The 21,047-nt window shown below is 48.2% G+C and overlaps 1 protein-coding gene across 1 annotated transcript in view; it reads left to right on the top strand.

Moving 5' to 3' along the window:
- The window catches only part of LEMD3 (LEM domain containing 3), a 385,365-nt gene extending 364,689 nt beyond the window's left edge, over positions 1–20,676 (top strand). The window contains exon 13 of the mRNA XM_033958493.1: positions 19,685–20,676. Within this exon, the coding sequence (XP_033814384.1) occupies positions 19,685–19,848 (164 nt within the window). The 3' untranslated portion in view covers positions 19,849–20,676. The remainder of the gene's footprint in view (positions 1–19,684) is intronic.
- Positions 20,677–21,047: the final 371 nt, after the last annotated feature.

The following is a 21,047-nucleotide window of genomic DNA, read 5'->3' as shown; positions in this document are numbered from 1 at the left end:
TGGATTCATGTAAAATATGTGCAAATGTACCACTTTTAGAGAGTCCGTGCACCACGTGTTGCGCGGCACCGTCGAGGACAGTAACTTCGGGTTCAACCTTCCCTCTGCAGAAGCATTTGATAACATGCTCAGCTAGCCTTTCGGGGCAGCCGTCTTTATTTTTGGGGCTTGGGTCTGCGCCTTTATCAGCCAGCCACGAGACAGACCCACCGCAGCCTAAGAAGCACAAATCTAAGTCATCTAAGGGTGTCTCTTTGCCCCAGGGTCCAGATATCTTCTCAGAGTTCATTACATTTTTGTGGTTATTGACATACAATGAAAGCAGTGCAAACAAATAGATATCATTCATATTCATTATGGAAATTCTAAAAACCCGACTGGATTGTAGACCTCGAGGAAGGACTTTGACACCCCTGCCCTATGATTTCACTGAGTGCCAGTCTCTCTGCGGGGATGTCAGTCTCAGGCTGCTCCAGCTGTACCTTCTTCACAGCCCATTCAGGAGTCTCCAGCTGTGAATCCGGACCTCGCTGATCATTTATTCCCCAGATTGGAGGATCCAGATTGGGATGCTGGATCGGCAGATCCCTTAGGAGCTCCGAATCTTGGAGAAGATCCGACATTTGGTGCGCTTGTTTAAAATTTTGGCGCTCCCTGATTTGTTTGCTGAATCCTTGCAGGAATTGAGCTTGGAAGCCAAGCACACTCCTTCCTCGTCTTACACTTCTCTATGGCTCTGCACTATGTGCGCCCACTATACAATCTTTCCTTGGCATCCGGATATGAGTTTTTTAGTTACAGAACAGTTTATCTCTCTGGAAGGTCCCTTGTGGAATGCTAGGATTATGTCTCACTTGTATCCTCTGGCACAGGAGTGTCAGCAGCTGCTGGGACAACCCAAGGTGGATTCCTTGGTGGCCCAGGTGACCCGACGCACTTTGCTCCTTAGTGACTGGGCATTGTGTTAAGATATGCAGGATCACCGGGTGGATGTGATCCTCAGGAAAAAATTTTAAATAGCTAATTTAGGAGTCAAAGCTGCTGTGGCTATGTCATTTGTGGCATGTGCCTGTATGGTCTGCTGATTATGCTGGAGACTAATGCAGTAGATCCTCCTCAGCTTCTGATGGCTGGGATGGACTGTTTAGTGGATGGCTTATATAACCTTGTGAGATTGCTGGCAAAGGTGTCTGCTTATTAGATTTTGGCCCGCCGAATGCTCTAGGTTCAGAAGGTGGCCGGGGATTCCACCTCCAAGGCAACCCTGGCTAGACTGCCTTTTAAGGGGCAGTTATTGTTTGGTAAAGGGTTGGATGATCTCATGGATGCGGTGATGGACCTTCACCCAAAGGCTGTGCCAGATAGTAAGGCCAGACCTAAGATGTCTGGGCGTCCTAATTTTCGTGGCTCCAGAGGAAAGTTTTGTGATTACTAACAATGTTTTCCCTCCTCATTGCCGAGATCTTCACAGGGCTTCAGGGGTCAGCTTGCTGCCACCTGTCCTGCCTGACCTACTAACAAGACACAATGATGCCAGGGAGCCGAGGACCCCTCTAAAGATAAGGGGTTGGCTCTCAGAGTTTCTGCCTGCCTGGATGCGCATTACGGCAGACCAGTGGGTCTTGGAAATTATTTGATCAGGCTACAAGCTGGAATTTGCCCAACCACTCTCCGATTGGTTCATGACCTCTCCTGCAGGGAGGCAGGAAAAAGCGCGCAAAGTACAGGCTACTGTTCAGCACTTTCTGGATATTCGAGCAATAGAGCCTGTGCCAAGTGATTTTCTGGGCTCAGGCAGATACTCTGTTTACTTTATCATACCAAAGAAAGGGTTGGAAGATTGTAGACCTATTCTGGATCTGAAACATGTGAATGCAGCTCTCAAGATTCCTCGGTTCTGGATGGAGACTGTGAAGTCGGTCATTGCAGCAGTGTCTCCGGGGGAGTTTCTGGCTTCCCTGGATCTTACGGAGGTGTATCTTCGCATTACCATTTTTCCATCTTGCCGCAAATTCCTACAGTTTCATGTGCTGGATCAGCATTATCAATTTTCAGCTCTACCCTTTGGCCTGGCAACAGCACCTCAGACGTTCACCAAAGTGATAGTGGTAGTAGCAGCTCATCTGAGGAAGATGGGGTTGCAAGTTCATCATTATCTGGACGACTGGTTGATCAGAGCGCCCTCATTGGGAAGAGGGGCGCTCTATGGTGGAAAGGTTGCTGGAATCCTTGGGCTGGATTGTCAACTTCAGAAAGAGCCATTTGATGAGCATGCAATTCCTAGAATACATAGGAGTTCGGTTCGATATGGAGGTGGGCCACGTTTACCTACTCAAACCTCATAGACAAAAGTTGTGTGCATAGATTTTGGATCTGTTAAAGAAATCGGCGCCTTTAGCGTGGGACTACCTGCAGGTGTTGGGCTCCTTGGTAGTCACGCTGGATGTGGTTCTTTGGGCGAAGTTGCACATGCATCCTCTAAAGCATGCTTTGCTTTCTTGTTGGGCACCACACTGAGATGCCTTAGAGATGCATCTGCAATGGACTTTGGGGACCAGAGCAAGCATGACCTGGTGGCTTCACCCTCAGTCACTCAGTCCCGTTACACATTGCCTCCTGGATTGTGGTGACCATGGATGCCAGCCTTCGGGGCTGGGGGGCTCACTGCAATTGTCGTCCCCTTCAGGGCTGTTGGACCCTGTGACAGAGGAAGTGGTCCATCAATCGCCTGGAATGCAGGGCCATTTGGCTGGCCTTGAGAGAATTACGGAGTTTTCTGGAGGGGCGAGCTGTCCGAGTCTTTTCTGACAATGCAACAGCAGTGGCATATGTTAATTGACATGGAGGGACCGAGAGCTCTCCCTTGGCTCAAGAGGCCCGGCTTCTTTTCCGTTGGGCGGATCATCATCTCCTAGTGCTGATGGCGTCACATGAGGACAACGTTCAAGCGGACTTCCTCAGTTGTCAGACTCTGGATCCCAGCGAGTGGACCCTGTCATTTCAGGATGTTCTTCCGTATGTCTTGCCACCCTGGCCGATGATCAGCATGGTTTTTCGAAGGATTGCGACTCATCCAGGCCAAGTCATTCTAGTGGCTCCTACCTGGCCACAAAGAGCCTGGTACATGGATCTGATACAACTGCGGGTAGGACACAGTCTGCGCCTGCGCATCTACCCGGACCTTCTTATTCAGGGCCCGGTGGCCATGGAAGATCCAGGTCGCTTTTCTCTTACAGCTTGGCTCTTGAGTGTGCAACCTTAGAACGTAAAAGCTAGTTGGAGCTTGTGATCGCTACTCTTCTCAAATCCAAAAAGTCATCCACAGTGTCTGCCTACTAAGGTGTGGAACACCTTCCAACATTGGTGTGACCAGGATCAGATGGGCCCTTTTTTGGCTCCAGTGTCGCAGACCTTGCCTTTCTCCAAACTGGTCTGGATAAGGACCTCACTGTGGTGTCTTTGAGTCCAGGTGTCTGGTCTATCTTGTTTCCAATCTCGGGATAGCCGGTCCTTGTTAACGTCACATCCAGCTGTTGCTCGTTTGTTGAAGGGGTCACTTTGGGTCCAGTCACCCGCTAAGCATCCGTTCCCAGTCTGGGACCTTAATGTGGTGCTGTCGGGCCTTGCCAGAGCTCCTTTTGAGTCTCTTTGCAATGCTTTTCTCCTGGATGTAACGATCAAAACTGTTTTTCTGGTCGCCATCACGTCTGCCCACAGGGTTTCTGAACTGCAGGCGTAGTTTTGTAGGGACCTCTTTCTCCATATTTCGGAGACGGGAGTTTCGCTCCGGACAGTTCCTTCCTTTTTGCCAAAGGTGGTTTCAACATTCCATGCCAATCAGGAGATGTGTTTTGCCTGTTTTGCAAACATCAGGATCATCTCCTGAAAATGTTGGACGTGCGCAGGGTCCTGCTGCATTATCTGAAGGTCACTAACGATTTTCAACTTTCTGACCATCTGTTTGTGCTGACACATTCGTTTAAGCGAGGTACTCCCACTTCTAAGGCCACAATCTCCTGGTGGGATCCATAGGGCCATTTTGTCCACCTACATTCTTGCAGAAAAACAGTTTCCTGTTTCTATTAAGGCACATTCTACCAGGAGTGTGGTTTCTTCATGAGCCAAAGAGTGATCTGTTTCTCCTTTGGAGATTTGCAGAGCGGCAACATGGTCTTCTCTTCACACGTTTGCAAAATTTTTCAGTTGATGTTGCTGTCAGACGGGACTCGGCTTTCTGGTGCTCAGTCTTAAAGGCTGGCACAACAAGCCCACCCTGACTTGGGGGGGGGACTGCTTTTGTATGTCCCTATGGTCTAGAATATCTCACCTATTACATTGGTATTACATTGGAAAAGGAGAATATGTACTTACCCTGGTAAGCTCTTTTCCAGTCGATAGGTGAGACATTCTAGACTCCACGCCGTCTTTGCTGTGCCTGATTTCAGAGTTCAATGTCATATTTCCTATGTTGCCAATCTGTTTCATGGAGATCGGTCAGCCCTTAGGAGCTGGGAAGTATTTGTAAATATGTTCAACCTGTTCTGAGAGCAGTTCCTGAGCTCCTTTGAAGCTTATGTTGGCGGTTCCAGGTACTGTTTAGTTGTTTTGAGCAGAACGAAGTTTTAGCTTGTCATTACAGATGTCATACAGTGTCTTTCTATCCTTGGGTACTGACTGATGGGAGGAGCTAAGCTAGCCTGTGAAGTACTCTAGAGGCAGAGTGGAATGGTTCTCTTCTGCAGCCCATGCGGGTAAAGGGAAATAACCCTATGGAAAAGAGCTTACCAGGGTAAGTACATAATCTCCTTATACCCACCAGGACTTTGTAGGAAACCTCAAATTCCAGAAACTTGACTCCATCCCTCTCACCTCAGCACTGCCCCCTCAGGATTCAGTTTTCCTTCCTGCAAGCCAGGCTTTAGGAGCTTGTCTCTTCTGCTCGTGCTTATTTTCTTTAAAATTCAGTCTTTTAGTTCATGGTTTTTGCCCTCGTGCTACAGAGGTTCCTTGCGGGGACAACTCTGACTACAAGAAATCACAGACCTTTGGAAAAGTCTGTTTCCAGGGGATTGGCTGCCAGTCAATGTACCCTCTGGACAGCCTGCACTTCAAATCAGGGCTGAAGGATCATTCCCTTGGGAGCTTGCTCACCCCAGGTTCGTCCACTAGTGGGTCGAGCGCAGTCTCCGTGGGGGCGCACCTGGGACCAGACTGCATTTTTCCGCCAGGCATCTGTGCTGTGTCAGAAGAAATGTAGTCCAGTTCCTCAGACAGAAGATCTCCCTGTAAGCTGTTTCAGCTCTCTTTGCAGTATTTTCCCAGTCAGCACTTGTCACAGTGAGTACAGGCCAACAGCCTGAATCAATGATTTTGAGGGGTCTTAAGGGGATTTTGAGAGGTTTCCCTGCATGTCCTACCCCACCCCCAATCCTAAAATCACCCTTTTTAAGGGGTTTGTTTTTTTGTTTTTTTTCCCAGGGCTATTTTTAGTCAGAATCAGCTCCCATAGTGGCCATCTTGGATTTTCCTGATTTTGTTTTAAAGTTATTTTTAGCACTTGCAAGCTTTGTTTTATCAAGAAAACCAGTCAGATGGACTCCCCAGGGCAGGATGTCATGGTTTCATGCCTTGTTTGCGGTGGGTGCGCAGCCATGTTCCACATGCGCTGCGGCCTGCGAGGGGAGCAAAATTTGCCCAGACACTGTGCCTTAAATCTCTGAAGGGGGTCTTCCCGCTACTCCTGCCTAGGTACCCCATGAAAATGGCATTGGGTACCCCGGGGAGTATGCAGGCAAAATGCAAGCATGCTTCGGGGGCAACATCTCACAGTTTGTTCAAGCATTCTACAGAGAGTCTGAAGGAGCCGGCTCCAATCCCGGAGAATGGATTTTTCCCTCAGATTTATTAATGGGATGTATTGGGCTTCTTTGGATAAGAAATCTCTGCCTGTATCTTTCCGCAGGCCTCTTGGACCCCTCCTCCTCTGGACCAGTGTCTTGACCCTTGCCTCCCTTCTGGGGTCCCAGTCAGCATGCCAGTCGTGTTCGTGGTTGCTTCAAATGCCCTTACCATGCTTCTGCTTAAGCATGGGGGCACCATGGCTGCCCTGGCGGATCTCCGAGATCAGGATCCCAGTGGAGCCCTGGATCTAGGGGTGGATCCTATTGTGCGCCTGTGTATCTGGTGGATTGGATCTTAGAATCTAAGGAATTGAAGCTGTAGGCTGAGCAGCCTGTCACTGGAGTGTTCCCTCATGAATGAACAGAGGCTACAATCTGTCTTTTTTTCCTGATCATCCTAACATAGTTTGGATCCTTACAGGCATTTGAGAGGCACCCGATGGTTCCTTGATATGTGCTTGTTCCATGTATCTTCTGGTGGACATTTTTAATGAGGGTTTCGCTTCCCCGAAGGTGGATTCCTCGGTAGCACAGGTCACCACATGCACGTCTCCCCAGTGTCGGGAGGAGAGGGGTGGTCCTGAAGTATGTCCAGGACTGGTGTGTGAATTTCATCTTTAAACGCCTGTTTTGACGAGGTGGCTGCCAGCATGCAGGTGGCGTCAGCCTCTTCCTCCATGGCCAGAGCATGCCATTCCAATCTCCCCCCATGATTTTGACACGGCTATTCTCCAGAACCTGGATTTCCTGATCTCAGGTGTGGACCATGTGGCTGGTTCCCTGTCTGACATGTTGAAGGTTTTCTCTAGGCTGTTCACCTTTTCCATCTCGTTTCGCAGGATGCTATGGATCCATCAGTGGTCCGGTGATTCTTCCTCTACAGTGCCCTTGAGCTGGTTGCCCTTCAAGGGTCAACTTTTGGCCAGGGGTTGGATGATGTAATGACCTATCCCCTCATGTCTGTATTTTATGTAATTATATTGTTAATTGATAGTTTCTTTGTATTACTTTCTACATGGATTTTTGTACATCGCCTAGCAATTTTAATAGGCGATTCATCAAATGAATAAATAAACTTGAACTTGACTAGTGTGTAAGATCGTGGACCCAAGTCATGGCTTGTAATCAGGTCCCGCTTGTAATCAGGGCTTTGGGGCACTCTAATTTTCGTCCCTTCAGGTCTTCTCATCTATACTTGGGACCTCGAGCTGGCCAGTGACCCTCTTCTTCAGCCAGACTGTGATTCAGTGGTCCTAGGCACCAGCTGCCCCAGGGAGTCATCTGGTGGGGCATGCAAGAACCCAATTTGAATGCCAGATCAGTACCAGCCCTTCTGTGCTTAGGGGGGGGCGATTGTTGGCCTTTCTGGCCAAGTGGCAGATCATTACCTCCGACCGTTGGGTCTTGGAGGTCCTTCAGGACATCTACAAACTAGAGTTTCTCTGTCCTCTGACTAAGTATTTCCTGGATTTCTCGGTGGGCCACCAGAGAAGGCAGTTAGAGTATAGGCCACAGTCTGCAGATTACTGGATCTGGCTGCTATGGAACCCATCCCAGGGCAAGACTCAGGCTCTGGGGGATACTCGATATACTACTTTGTTCCTAGGAAAGGCTCCGCAGATTGGAGTTTATGGACCTCAAAGCGGTCAATGCAGCGCTGCCAGTGCCTTGCTTATGTATGGAGTCAGTGTATTCTCTGATCACCTGGGTGGCTCCGGTGGCGTTTCTAACCTCCCTGGATCTGACGGAGGCATATCACATTTCCTTTTTTCCGAACAACCGACAGTACCTGAGTTTCCATGTCCTAGAGCCACATTTCCAGTTTACGACGTTGCCCTTTGGGTTGGTGATGGCACCCAGAACCTTCACCAAAGTGATGGTAGTGGTGGCAGACCATCTTTGCACCCTGGATATCTTGATTCACCCATATCTGGGAGACTGGCTGATAAGCGTCGTGAATCCGGTTGTACAGTTGCTGCAGCACCTGAGTGGTGTGATCAGTTTCCAGAAGAATCACCTCGAGCTGACTTGGGATTGGAAGTACCTGGGAGTTTGCTTTCGCATTGGTCTGCCAGTATCATGTCAGAAGATGCTCCAAAAGGTTATCAAGGTCTTTCTAACTACTCCAGTCCCTACAGGCTGGCAGTTTCTCCAGATTCTGGGGACCATGGTGGCAATGATCGATGTGGTCCCTTGGCACAGAGTTCATTTGCATCTGCGGCAGGATGCTCTGCTTTCGCGCTGGAGTCCACAAAGGGACCTGTTACATGCACCCTTGCCTTGGTCGACAGTGGTACGGAACAGTCTGGACTTGTGGCTGCGACCCCTTTCGCTTTCCAGAGGTCATCTTCGTATTTCGGTGTAGGTGCTTCTGACCACAGATGCAAGTTTCCAAGGCTGGAGGGCGGTGTGTATAACCATCCCTGTTCAAGGGCGATGCGCTCTCTCAGAGCGCAAGTGCTTGGTCAATCACCTAGAGCTTCTGGCGATTCAACTGGCTCTCCTCCACTTCAAAGGTCGTCTCCGTCATCAACCTATCTGTGTCTTCTCAGACAATGCCTCGGCAGTGGCTTACATCAACCAGCAGGGGTGCATCAGGAGTGCCTCCCTGAGCGTGGAGGCTCAGCTGCTCTTCATATGGGCGGAAAGACGTCTAGTGGCATTGTCGGCAGCACAGTTGACCTGAGTGGACAACGTTCAGGCGGATTTTCTCTGTCATTAGACTCTGGCCTCCAGTGAGTGATCCATTTCTCAAAGGATATTCAATTGTATCGTGGTCCATTGGGGTGTCCCATGTTCAACCTCATGGCGCTTGCAGCTAACCAGAAAGCCAACATATCTTCAGTTGATGTTGCGAGGCCAGCAGTGAAGGACTGGACACTCTGGTTCAGCCCTGGCGACAGGAAGGTCTCTGTCTTCCTGTCGTGGCCCTTGATAAGGGTGTCTGTTGCGATGGAGGTCCTGTGATCCTGGTCATACCCAATTGGCTGAGGTGCCTATGGTATGCTGACCTGGTTTGGCTCCAGGAGGATCAGGGCCTCCAGCTCCCTTGTCACCCCCGCCTCCTCAGACAGGGTCCATTTGTGCTGTAGGATCCGGATCATTTTGGTCTTTCTGTATGGCTATTGAGTGCATGGCCTTAAATGGCCAGGGTTCTTCTTCAGCGGTGGTTGCCACATTGCTTTGCAACAAGAAGAGATCCACACTAACTACCTATGCGCAGGCTTGGAGATGTTATCAGGCGAGGTGCATCCTGAGTCAGATGGACCCGTCTGTTCCAGCGTTTCCTCACATCCTGGAATTTCTGCAATATGGCCTGATGACAGGTCTGGTGGTGGCTTGTCTCTGGGTGCAGATTGCCGGTTTTTCATAGCTCTTTTGGCTGTCATTCGGTTTCTGTAGGGCACTCTGAAGCTTCGGCCTCTGCTGTGCTTTCCATGTCCAGCTTGGAATCTCAATATGGTTCTCCACTCTCTGGCTCGTCTGCCTTATGAGCCTCTGTAGCAGACATCTCTCATGGATCCTAAGGTCCCAACTATCTTTCTAGTGGCCATTGCCTCCGCCTGCAGAGCTTTGGAGCTTCCGGCTCTTTCCTGCCGGGTTTCTGGTGTGGTGCTGTGCATGGTTCCTTCTTTTCTTCCGCAAGTAGTTTCCATTTGATTCAGGAAGCCTGGCTTCCTGCTTTTGCTTCTTCCAGCTTGGGGGCAGCAGGACCAGGTGTTGTTGTCCTTGGATGTGCGCAAGCTGTGGTTGTGGTTCCTGGTGGTTACAAACAATTTTTGTCCCGCACCTCAAATTCTATTACCTTCCGAAAAAAAATCTCGAGCAATCTGTTCTGGTCCAAATTTCTTGACAAATTTTCCCCCATCCCTAAACCTGCAGAACCAGAAACTAACTGGCAAAACTGGGTCGCCCTCTCTGAGTCCACTTTCCATTCCCTCACCCCTCTCTCCACTAAAACCATCTCCTATTCCCGTAAGGCCCCTTGGTACCTCCCATACCACAGAGAACTGAAACAGAAATGCCGAGCTCTGGAACGAAAACGGAAAAAATCTAAATCCCCTACAGACAGACACTTCTGGAGGGTCAATTTAAAAATTCTACAACACTGTTCTAAAAAAAGCAAGGAAAAACTTCTACGGTGACAAAATCTCCAAATCCAACAACCAGAGTAGCACATTATTTAACATCTGGCGTTCCTTAACCTCCAAAAATGACTCCATCCTCCCCTCCTCCCCCTCAGCCGATTCTCTAGCAAAGTTCTTCAGCGATAAGGTCTCCACCTTGAGGTGCTCCTTCCCTCCTACAATCTCCTACAAATCTTTGATTCCAATCGACCCCAACCCTATCCCAATAGACTCCTACCCCATCCCAACCGACAGATCCTGGTCTTCCTTCGAACTAGTTTCTGAATCCCTGGTCCATAATCTCTGCCTCAAATTGAAATCCTGTAACGGTACCTTGGATCCATTACCCGCCTACCTTTATGAGAACACTCCCCCTCAGTCCATCTCATCTCTTATCATTCTCATAAACTCCTCCCTCCATTCGGGTCTATTCTCCCCAGAAATGGGCCATATCTCCTTAACCCCACTACTGAAAAAACCTGATCTAGACCCCTCCACACCATCCAGCTACCATCCAATAGCAAACATTCCTCTCCTTACCAAGATGCTAGAATCTATCATATCCACTCAACTATCTTCCTACCTTGAAAAATTCACCATTCTTCTACCCTACCAATACGGCTTCCATCCCAACTTCAGCACCGAATCCCTTCTGACCTCCTTAATCTCAAAAGTTCAACATCTCCATTCTCGCAACAAGTTCGCCGTCCTTCTTCAATTCAACCTCTCTGCAGCTTTTGATGTCGTCCATCATGATATCCTAATTTACCAACTCACCGAGATAGGCACTAACTCCACAGTCCTTGACTGGTTCTCGAAGTTCTTACACTCCCGCTCCTACACAGTCAACATGAAGGGCACTTCTTCCTCCCCCTGGAACCCGATATGTGGAGTCCCACAAGGCTCACCTCTCTCCTATTCTTTTCAACATTTACATGTCCTCCCTTAAACTCCTCCATCTCTCCCCACTTGAAACACTTTACACTTACGCAGATGACATCTTTGTCCTCCTCGAGACCAACCGGAACCTCACCAACCTCTCTGCGAACATATCCTTGTGTATATTGAACCTTCAATCCTGGGCCCACACTGTGCAGATGAAACTGAACGAATCCAAAACAAAACTTCTCTGGCTCGGCCCAAAATTGGACCAACTGCCCACCTCCATCCCACTGTCCTCTGGCCCCACCCTGCATCTTGAATACTCAAGTAAAATTCTGGGATTCATCATTGACTCTACACTTTCCTTCAACGATCACCTCAACTCCCTAATAAAATAAATGTTTCTTCAGCCTTCACATGCTAAGGAAAGTGAGAACCTGTTTCCATCAAAAACACTTTGCCGTCCTTGTCCAATCCACCATCCTTTTACAGACTGGACTATTGCAACTCTATCTACCTAAGCCTAACAAAGAAAAACCTTCAAAGACTCCAGCGGATTCAAAATGCCGCTTCTAAGCTTATCTTCGCAAAACAGCAAATTCGACCACGTCTCTCCACTTTTGTCCAAGCTCCACTGCCTTCCAATAATCTCCAGAGTCCACTTCAAATGGCCTGCCTTACCTTCAAGATCCTACACGGCATCCTCCCCCCTTTTATTCCTCCTTGGAATTCCTCTAACCCCAATTCCACCAGATCTACCCAAAAACTGAAACTTTCCTTTCCCTCTCTAAAAGGCGTTTCCCTTGTAGGAAAACTAGGTTCCTCCCTCCCTTTCAGAATCACTGAGCTCTGGAACAACCTTATCTCCCCTCTTAGGAATCTGAGCTCCCTCCAACTCTTCCGTAAACATCTGAAAACCTGGTTCTTTTCAAAAATGTAACTCTTCCTCTCTCTGGTTACTCTGTCCTAAATTTTCTCTTCATTTTGTCTTTTCCCTTCACTGGAGTTCCTTTCTACCCTAACCCTTGTTAACCGTGTCGAGTTTTGCGAATGTAGAGATGATGCGGTATACAAACCCAAGGTTTAGTTTAATTTAGTTTAGCTTAGCTTATGTTGTGGCTGGGAAAAAGCACTACCTGGTCGTCTTTGCATACGTTCACCAAGTTTTACAGGATCGATGTGGCAGCCCAACAGGATGTTGCTTTTGGTGCCTCTCTTTTGGCAGCAGGCTCATCAGTCTCACCCTGATTCTCTGGGACCTCTCTGTTACATCCCAATCATCCCAGAATAAAGTAGAATTGTACAAGAACGAAAGATTAATTTCTTACCTTTGCTAATCTTCTTTATCCCAGGACAAGCAGGCAGGTATTCTCACTAGTGGGTGATGTCATCCGACAGAGCCCCGATACGGACATCTTGCAAGCATGTCTTGCTTGAAGAAACTCAGAAGTTTCGAGATGCCCGCACCGCGCATGCGCCAGTGCCTTCCCGCCCGATGTACCGGGCGTGTCTCCTCAGTTCTTTTTTTTCCGCGGAGCTGAGAAGTTTCACTTCATTCTGCGCTGACTGAATTTCAGTATATTTGCCTTCTTTACTACCGCGTTTTGTTGTTTATTTGATTTATTTCAATTTTAAGTTGTATTTAAAAAAAAAAAAAAAAAAGTTAAAATTATTTCTTCCGGCGGTTCGGCCGGGCCGGCCTCGTGGCTTAGGCTGAGCGCCTTCGACCTAGCGGCGACGATTTTCCGGCCTATGTCCCGGCCAATCACCGGCTTTAAAAAGTGCAGCAAGTGCCAGCGTGCGATTTCGTTGACGGACCCGCATCGATGCTGTCTTCAGTGTCTTGGTCCAGAACACGTTCCGAAATCGTGCCGGCCTTGTTCCACGCTCACTGCGCGATCGTTCAAACGGCGCTGCTTACTTTGGGAGTCGATGTTTAAGATGGAGTCTGCTAAAGAGCCGTCTGCTTCAACTTCCACTGCGGTTTCGCCAGTTCGTTCGAAGCCTGCATCGACAACCCCTGCATCTGGCATCGTGAAGCCGGCATCGTTCACTCCGACTTCTGCTTCCGGTTCAGCATCGGTGCCTGTCCCCGTCTCCTCGGCTCAGGTACCGCCTTCCACTGTCCCTCCGGTGGTCATCAAAGTGCCTAAAGCTAGCAAGCAAAAGCACTTGGCCACAAAGGAGCGCGAAGACCGTGCTGGCGGACCCCCTTTCGGTGCGGATCCCTCCATATCGGCTTCGCTGCGATCCCTGCTGGAAGCTCAGTTTGTCGAGCTTATGCAGTCTATGGGACCCCGGCTTATCGCCTCCATTCAGGGTGACCTCCCGGTCTCGGTCCCGGGGGGCGGCCCGCCCCCTCCCCCTCCTCCTCGTCGTACGATCTCTCTGCTCGACGAGGAGGATCGGCGGAGGGCGGCGGGTGCTTCCAGGCGGGCTTCATTTAGTGATATGCCGCCTTTGGAGCCCATCACACCCCCTCAACAGCAGAGTGTTGTGTCAGCCCCTGATAGTCGAAGTCCTGGGCATACTGCATCGCAGGAAGAGTTCTTCCGCACTCCATACCAGACCTGGGTGGCACTGCGTGAGTCCGCATCCTTACCACCTCTGCGATCCACTGCATCAAGTCCCATCCATTCCTTAGAGGCTTCGGGGGATCGTGCGATGCACAGAAGATCTCGCTCCCCATCCTGTCACCGGGAGGGGCATCGATCTCGACACTCATCTCGACACTCCTCACGTCATTCGGAGGTGTCCCCGCAAAAGAAGATCCAGCGTATGGGATACTCCTCGTTGGATTTATCCCCGCCTGAGGGACCGGAGTATGAGGAACCATCTACCTCCTATTCTCCTTGCCGCTCTCAGCTCTCTCTGGATCCGGAGGCTTCCACTTCTTCTAGTCCGTCTCGCCGGCCGGCGCTGGCGGACCAACTATCTTTTTCATCCTTCCTTCGACAAATGGCGGATGATTTGGATGGGACATTGGACACTGGTTCTCGATATTCTAAGGAGTATCTGGACACCATGCACTTGCCTCACCCCCCAGCGGAGACGCTTCGCCTTCCTCTGCATAAACTGCTTGACCAGACTTTCATGCGTTGTTTTGAGACACCGTATTCCATCCCTGCAGTTCCCAGTAAATTGGATGCTCGATACCGCATCGTCCATCACAAGGGGTTTGAGGGGGCACAACTTTCTCATCAGTCACTTCTGGTCGAGTCCTCCCGCAAACGATCTCATCCCTCCCAGGTTTACGCCTCAGTACCTCCGGGCCGTGAAGGGAGGACGATGGATAAATTTGGTAGACGTATCTACCAGAATTCGATGATGGCGACTCGAGTGCTCAATTATAATTTCTTCTTCTCTTCATATTTGGACTTCTTCTTGCCGGTGCTCCGCAAGTTCATCCCTTTTATCGATGCTCAAGCTCGATTCGAATTTGAAGAGGTGGTGGCGACCCTTTCTCAGTTACGCCTGCAGCTAATGCAATCCTCCTACGATGCCTTCGAACTCTCGGCACGTGCTGCGGCCTGTTCGGTCGCCATGCGTCGCCTGGCATGGCTTCGTACCATTGATATGGACCCGAACCTCCAAGACAGACTTGCTAATGTGCCTTGTGCGGGGGCTGATCTGTTCGATGAACCTATCGAGACTGTTACTAAAAAACTTTCGGACCATGAGAAGTCCTTCCAGTCTATTCTGCGGCCTAAGCCTAAGCCTCAGCAGTCTCGTCCCTCTAGGCCGCCTCTGATTTACCAGCGGCGTTATCAGCCGAGACAGACTCCTCCTGTGAGACAGCCTGCAAAGAGACAGCCTCCTCAAAAGCCTCAGCAGAAGCCTCAGATGCCGGCTGCACCCAAGGCCACTCAGCCTTTTTGACTCTCTTCCAGGGAGCATAACCGACTTTGTTCTGTCTCCTCCCGTTTTTCCCATCGGGGGTCGTCTCCATCATTTTTGTCATCGATGGGAGACAATCACCACGGACCTCTGGGTCCTTACCATCGTAAGAGAGGGATACTCTCTTCATTTCCAACGGGTCCCCCCGGACCACCCGCCAAGAGAGTATCCTTCCAACTCGACGCAGACCGCTCTTCTTCTACAGGAGGCTCAAGCTCTTCTTCGGCTTCGGGCCGTCGAGCCGGTGCCATTAGATCAGCAAAACCGGGGGTTCTACTCCCGGTACTTCTTGGTTCCGAAGAAGACGGGCGATCTGCGTCCCATTTTGGACCTTCGAGTCCTCAACAAGTTTTTGGTCAAGGAGCGGTTCCGCATGTTGACCCTTGCTTCTCTCTATCCCCTCCTCGAGCAGAACGATTGGTTATGCTCTCTGGACCTCAAGGAGGCCTACACTCACATCCCGATTCATCCGGCCTCCCGCAAGTTTCTCAGATTTCGGGTAGGACATCTACATCTGCAGTATCGAGTGCTTCCATTGGCCTTTCCTCGTCTCCCAGAGTCTTCACAAAGTGTCTGGTGGTGGTGGCCGCTGCACTCCGGAACATGGGTCTTCAGGTGTTTCCATACCTCGACGACTGGCTCATCAAGGCACCGTCGGCTCCAGGGGTCATTTCGGCGACTTTGACTACAATTTGTTTCCTGCAGAGTTTGGGCTTCGAGATCAACTTCCCCAAGTCTCATCTTCAGCCCACCCAGTCTCTCCCCTTTATCGGGGCTGTTCTGGATACCATTCAACTTCGAGCATTCCTTCCTCCTCAACGCATGGATGCTCTCCTTCTACTCTGCCAGTCGGTGTCTTCTCGCCCGTCCATCTCGGCGAGACACATGATGGTCCTCTTGGGCCACATGGCATCTACAGTTCATGTGACGCCTTTTGCCAGACTACATCTCAGAATTCCTCAATGGACCCTGGCATCTCAGTGGACTCAGGTGTCCGACCCGTTGTCCCGTCACATTATCGTCACTCCTGCTCTACGGCAGTCTCTTCTCTGGTGGATGACCTCTTCGAATCTATCCAGAGGTTTGCTGTTTCACTCCCCTCCCCATCAGAAAGTTCTCACAACCGATTCATCGAACTATGCATGGGGGGCCCATCTGGATGGCCTTCGCACTCAGGGGTTCTGGACCAGTGCGGAACGACTCCATCAAATCAATCTTCTGGAGCTCAGAGCCATCTTCAATGCTCTCCAAGCTTTTCAGCATCTGCTTCACGACATGGTGGTCCTTATTCGCACAGACAATCAGGTCGCCATGTATTATGTCAACAAACAAGGGGGCACGGGCTCGGCCCCTTTTTGTCAGGAAGCTCTTCGAGTCTGGGATTGGGCGGTTCGCCACAACACCTTCCTCAGAGCTGTCTACATTCAGGGGAAAGACAACGTCTTAGCAGACAAATTGAGTCGTCTTCTCCAGCCTCACGAATGGACGCTCCATTCCAAACCCCTTCATCAGATCTATGCTCAGTGGGGCACACCTCAGATAGACCTCTTTGCAGCCCCCCACAACTTCAAACTGCCTCAGTTTTGCTCCAGGATCTGCACTCCTCTCCGCCTCGAGGCAGACGCTTTTCTACTGGAGTGGGGGAATCGCTTCCTATATGCGTTTCCTCCCTTTCCTCTCATTCAGAAGACTCTGGTCAAGTTGAGATCAGACCATGCCACCATGATTCTGATTGCTCCTCGGTGGCCCAGACAACCTTGGTACTCCCTTCTGCTTCAACTGTGCAGCAGGGAGCCAGTACTTCTTCCAGTGTTTCCTTCACTACTTACTCAACATCAAGGTTCACTACTTCATCCCAACCTGCAGTCTCTCCACCTGACAGCTTGGTTCCTTTCAACATAACTCCTCACCAGTTCTCTCAAGCAGTGAGGGAGGTCTTGGAGGCTTCCAGGAAGCCTGCTACTCGACAATGCTATTCCCAAAAATGGACTAGATTCTCTTCCTGGTGTACTTCCAATGCCACGGAACCTCAGCGAGCTTCCCTATCTTCTGTATTGGACTATCTTCTACACCTGTCTCAGTCTGGTCTCAAGTCTACCTCTATACGAGTCCACCTGAGTGCTATTGCGGCTTTCCATCAGCCTCTACAGGGGAAACCTTTGTCTGCTCATCCTGTGGTTTCCAGATTTATGAAAGGACTTTTCCATGTCAACCCTCCTATCAAACCTCCTCCTGTGGTTTGGGATCTCAATGTTGTCCTGTCTCATCTTATGAAGCCTCCGTTTGAACCTCTCAACAAGGCTCCACTTAAGTATCTCACCTGGAAGGTGGTTTTTCTGGTGGCCCTCACGTCAGCTCGCCGGGTCAGTGAGCTTCAGGCCCTAGTGGCAGATCCACCGTTCACTGTATTCCATCATGACAAGGTGGTCCTTCGTACTCATCCAAAATTCTTGCCTAAAGTGGTCTCTGAATTTCACATCAACCAATCCATCGTGCTTCCAGTGTTCTTTCCAAAGCCTCATTCTCATCCTGGGGAATCTGCTTTGCACACTCTGGACTGTAAGCGTGCTCTAGCTTTCTACTTGGATCGCACAAAGCCACACAGAACTGCTCCTCAACTTTTCGTCTCCTTTGATCCAAACAAGTTGGGACGACCTGTATCGAAGCGCACCATCTCTAACTGGATGGCGGCTTGTATCTCTTCCTGCTATGCCCAGGCTGGATTATCCCTTCCCTGTAAGGTCACAGCCCATAAGGTCAGAGCAATGGCAGCCTCTGTAGCCTTCCTCAGATCGACACCGATTGAGGAGATATGTAAGGCTGCCACTTGGTCCTCGGTTCATACATTCACCTCTCATTATTGTCTGGATACTTTCTCCAGACGGGATGGACAGTTTGGCCAAACAGTGTTACAAAATTTGTTCTCTTAAGTTGCCAACTCTCCCACCATCCCATTGGGGTTAGCTTGGAGGTCACCCACTAGTGAGAATACCTGCCTGCTTGTCCTGGGATAAAGCAATGTTACTTACCGTAACAGTTGTTATCCAGGGACAGCAGGCAGCTATTCTCACGTCCCACCCACCTCCCCTGGGTTGGCTTCTCAGGCTAGCTACCTGAACTGAGGAGACACGCCCGGTACATCGGGCGGGAAGGCACTGGCGCATGCGCGGTGCGGGCATCTCGAAACTTCTGAGTTTCTTCAAGCAAGACATGCTTTCAAGATGTCCGTATCGGGGCTCTGTCGGATGACATCACCCACTAGTGAGAATAGCTGCCTGCTGTCCCTGGATAACAACTGTTACGGTAAGTAACATTGCTTTCTTGTAAATCCACACTTTATTCCAGGAACCTGCCCTATGCTGTGCTAATTCGCCGATTGTCTGCCTTTCTAGGTACTGGCAAGCTGGATTTCTGTTTTCTGACAAGTCCTTTATAAGTGTCATCAGAATGGGTTTAGCACTTATTTGGGGGGGTCTCTAGTTCAGGGGCCCCCTTCTGACAGGCTGTCTCCTTATAGTACTGTTTTCTTGTCATTCAGATTTCTAATGTTTGTTGACCTGGTTCAGTTATATTTAATTGTTGCTGTTTTGCATTTCTTGATATGAGCAGATTAGACTTATTGGTCGGGGAGTGTCCACATACTCCTCTCTCACTTTTACCTTTATCCTCTACAGATGTTCCTAGTTGCTTTACGACTAACTTATAGAATTTCTATGAGTGTCGGAGCATTTGGCGCTCTGGGCTGCGGTAGAAACCTCTACGGTAGCTTATTAACAGAGGGCTTAAATGAATAACAACCTCATAACTATCAATAATTAGGTGCTCAATCAATTATTGATATTAATTAGCACCCATTAGAATTTGCATGCATATCTGGCTGCATGCTATTCTATAAGGCAGGGTGCCTAACTCCAATAGCGTGTAACTCAAAAGGGGATGTAGCCATGGAAGGGGAAGGGGTGTGTCAGAGGTGTGCATTGATACCGAATACTACCTCAACACCTAATTTGGGGGCCAGCATTAACACCAGGTTTCAGCCGATGTAAATTTGGTGCCTACCATTAGGCATGGGAATCGGAGCTAAGTTCAAATTTATTACTGGTGCACATGCTTTACAGAATACACTTAGGCCTCAATTCAATAAATGGCACCTAAAGCATAGGTGCTGAGGAGCATGACACAAAGTGCATGTCAATCATAACTTAGGCACGATTTATAAAATCACACCTAGTGGCACCTAAAGTGGACTTAGGTACTGGAAGAAGGGATTAGATAATTTCCTGAAGGAAAAGGGGATTGAAGGGTATATAGAGGATTACTATACAGGTCCTGGACCTGATGGGCCGCCGCGTGAGCAGACTGCTGGGCATGACGGACCTCTGGTCTGACCCAACAGAGGCACTGCTTATGTTATTATGTAACTGAATACTGAAGAGGCAGTGCTGAGGTGAGAGGGGTGGAGCTAAAGTCTCTGGAATTTGAGGCTTCCTACAATGTCTTGGCAGTTATATGGTATTAACCCATTTGTAAACCACTAGCAATAGGAATATAATAAATCACCACTTAAACATATTCCTATAATTCCACTATCTTGAAGATATCCTTCAAGATAGTGGAATAATAGGAATACATTTAAGTGGTGATTTATTAACCCATTTGTCACAGAATAAAGTATGGATTAACAAGAAAGAAGATTAGCAAAGGTAAGAACCTAATCTTTTGATGTGAGGACCTATATCCTGCTGTCTGTGAAAATGTCTTGCCACAGGTAATTAACATGACTAAATAGTAGTAATTTTCATTCATGGAAATACTATTAGAAACAACATAAAATGTCATGAATACAACTAAACAAAAACCTGTTTTGTTTTATTACAGGAAAATTGGTAACAGTAAAATACCTTCGGTTAGATCGATATCATCACCGCTTTCCTCAGGCTCTGGCATGCAACACTCCATTAAAGCCATCAAACACACATATGAACTCTATGTCACATCTTCGTCTCCGGACATGCACAACTAACTCTCTAGGAAGATCCTGAGAAGACTTTGCACTACTGCTAAGACTGTTATTTGCAGCAGGAAATTTCCTGTTTGACTGCCGTCTTCCTTTTTTAAGTGCTTTTTGTATGTAATATTTTCATTAATAAAGGCCTGGTGGACATTAGAGATCTTAGGAAAATTCCTAAAGGAGCTTGGCAGTAATGCAGTAGTATTGAGCTGTTTGAACAATAACTTCATGCAAATGTTTTGATGCTCTGGTCATTACCAGTGCATTTAAAGTTCTTTGCATGAGAAAGATAGTCATACTTTTTCAAAAGCGGTGGATGTATTTTTTGCACCAAGAAGTGTTTTTGATATTACAATCCTAAAGCATGGAACAGACTTCCCTTATCTCCATAGCTCCTCTTAATTTTGTCTGGTGTAATTTTTCTGTTCTTGTATATCATATACATCACAACTCAAATTTTAAAGATTCTTTTATAGATATTAATTTTGTTACAGTTTAATTGTGAGAAATTCATTTGGCTTTTGTGTTATATATAAGTGTGGCAGGAAAGGCAAGTAGAGTTGTACTTACAGTTCTTGTATATAAAATGTAAATGGTGGTGGCAAAATGTTCTGTAAGGATGTCTACATTAAAGCATCAGATAAGCTTCATATTTTTTTCATACCATAATTTTATTTTATATATTTTGTGGGTATATCTTCACATAAAGGTCAAACAGCCAAACACCTTAATTATTAGATACAACCTTAAATATATTTTGTAGGTTTTATATATGATGTCTGACTTTTGATTTTGTGTGGAAGATCTGATACCAACTGTAATGGATTTAAATTTGTGAGCAATAAAGAAACAATTGGCAGATAATGGAAAAAAAATCTTGTGAAAGCTATATATGTGTTGTAATTATTAGAGCTGTGATGAGATATTGGGATTTAGTATTTTACCCACTTGTCTTGAAAATGCAAGTATCATGCCTACTTCTAATATAAAACATTGGTCTGCAGGGGCAAAAGTTAGAAATATTTAGATTTTTAGCAAATTTATACATAGTCATTGGTATATTAATTACAAGAAATTTGCCCCCTGGCCCCAGTCACTCTGTTGGCTATAAAAAGCCAACTCCCTTGATTTCTCTTAGATTTATAGCAAGAATTTGAACAAATAATGCGTATTGTTTCTGGTTAAGTAATTATGCTCACTTCTGCAACAGAAAATCCTCTCATGCCTTAC

The sequence above is a fragment of the Geotrypetes seraphini genome, chromosome 9 (assembly GCF_902459505.1).
Source record: "Geotrypetes seraphini chromosome 9, aGeoSer1.1, whole genome shotgun sequence".
Lineage (NCBI taxonomy): Eukaryota > Metazoa > Chordata > Amphibia > Gymnophiona > Dermophiidae > Geotrypetes > Geotrypetes seraphini.
Note: the sequence above shows the minus strand (reverse complement) of the source record. Positions and strands in the feature narration are given on the sequence as shown.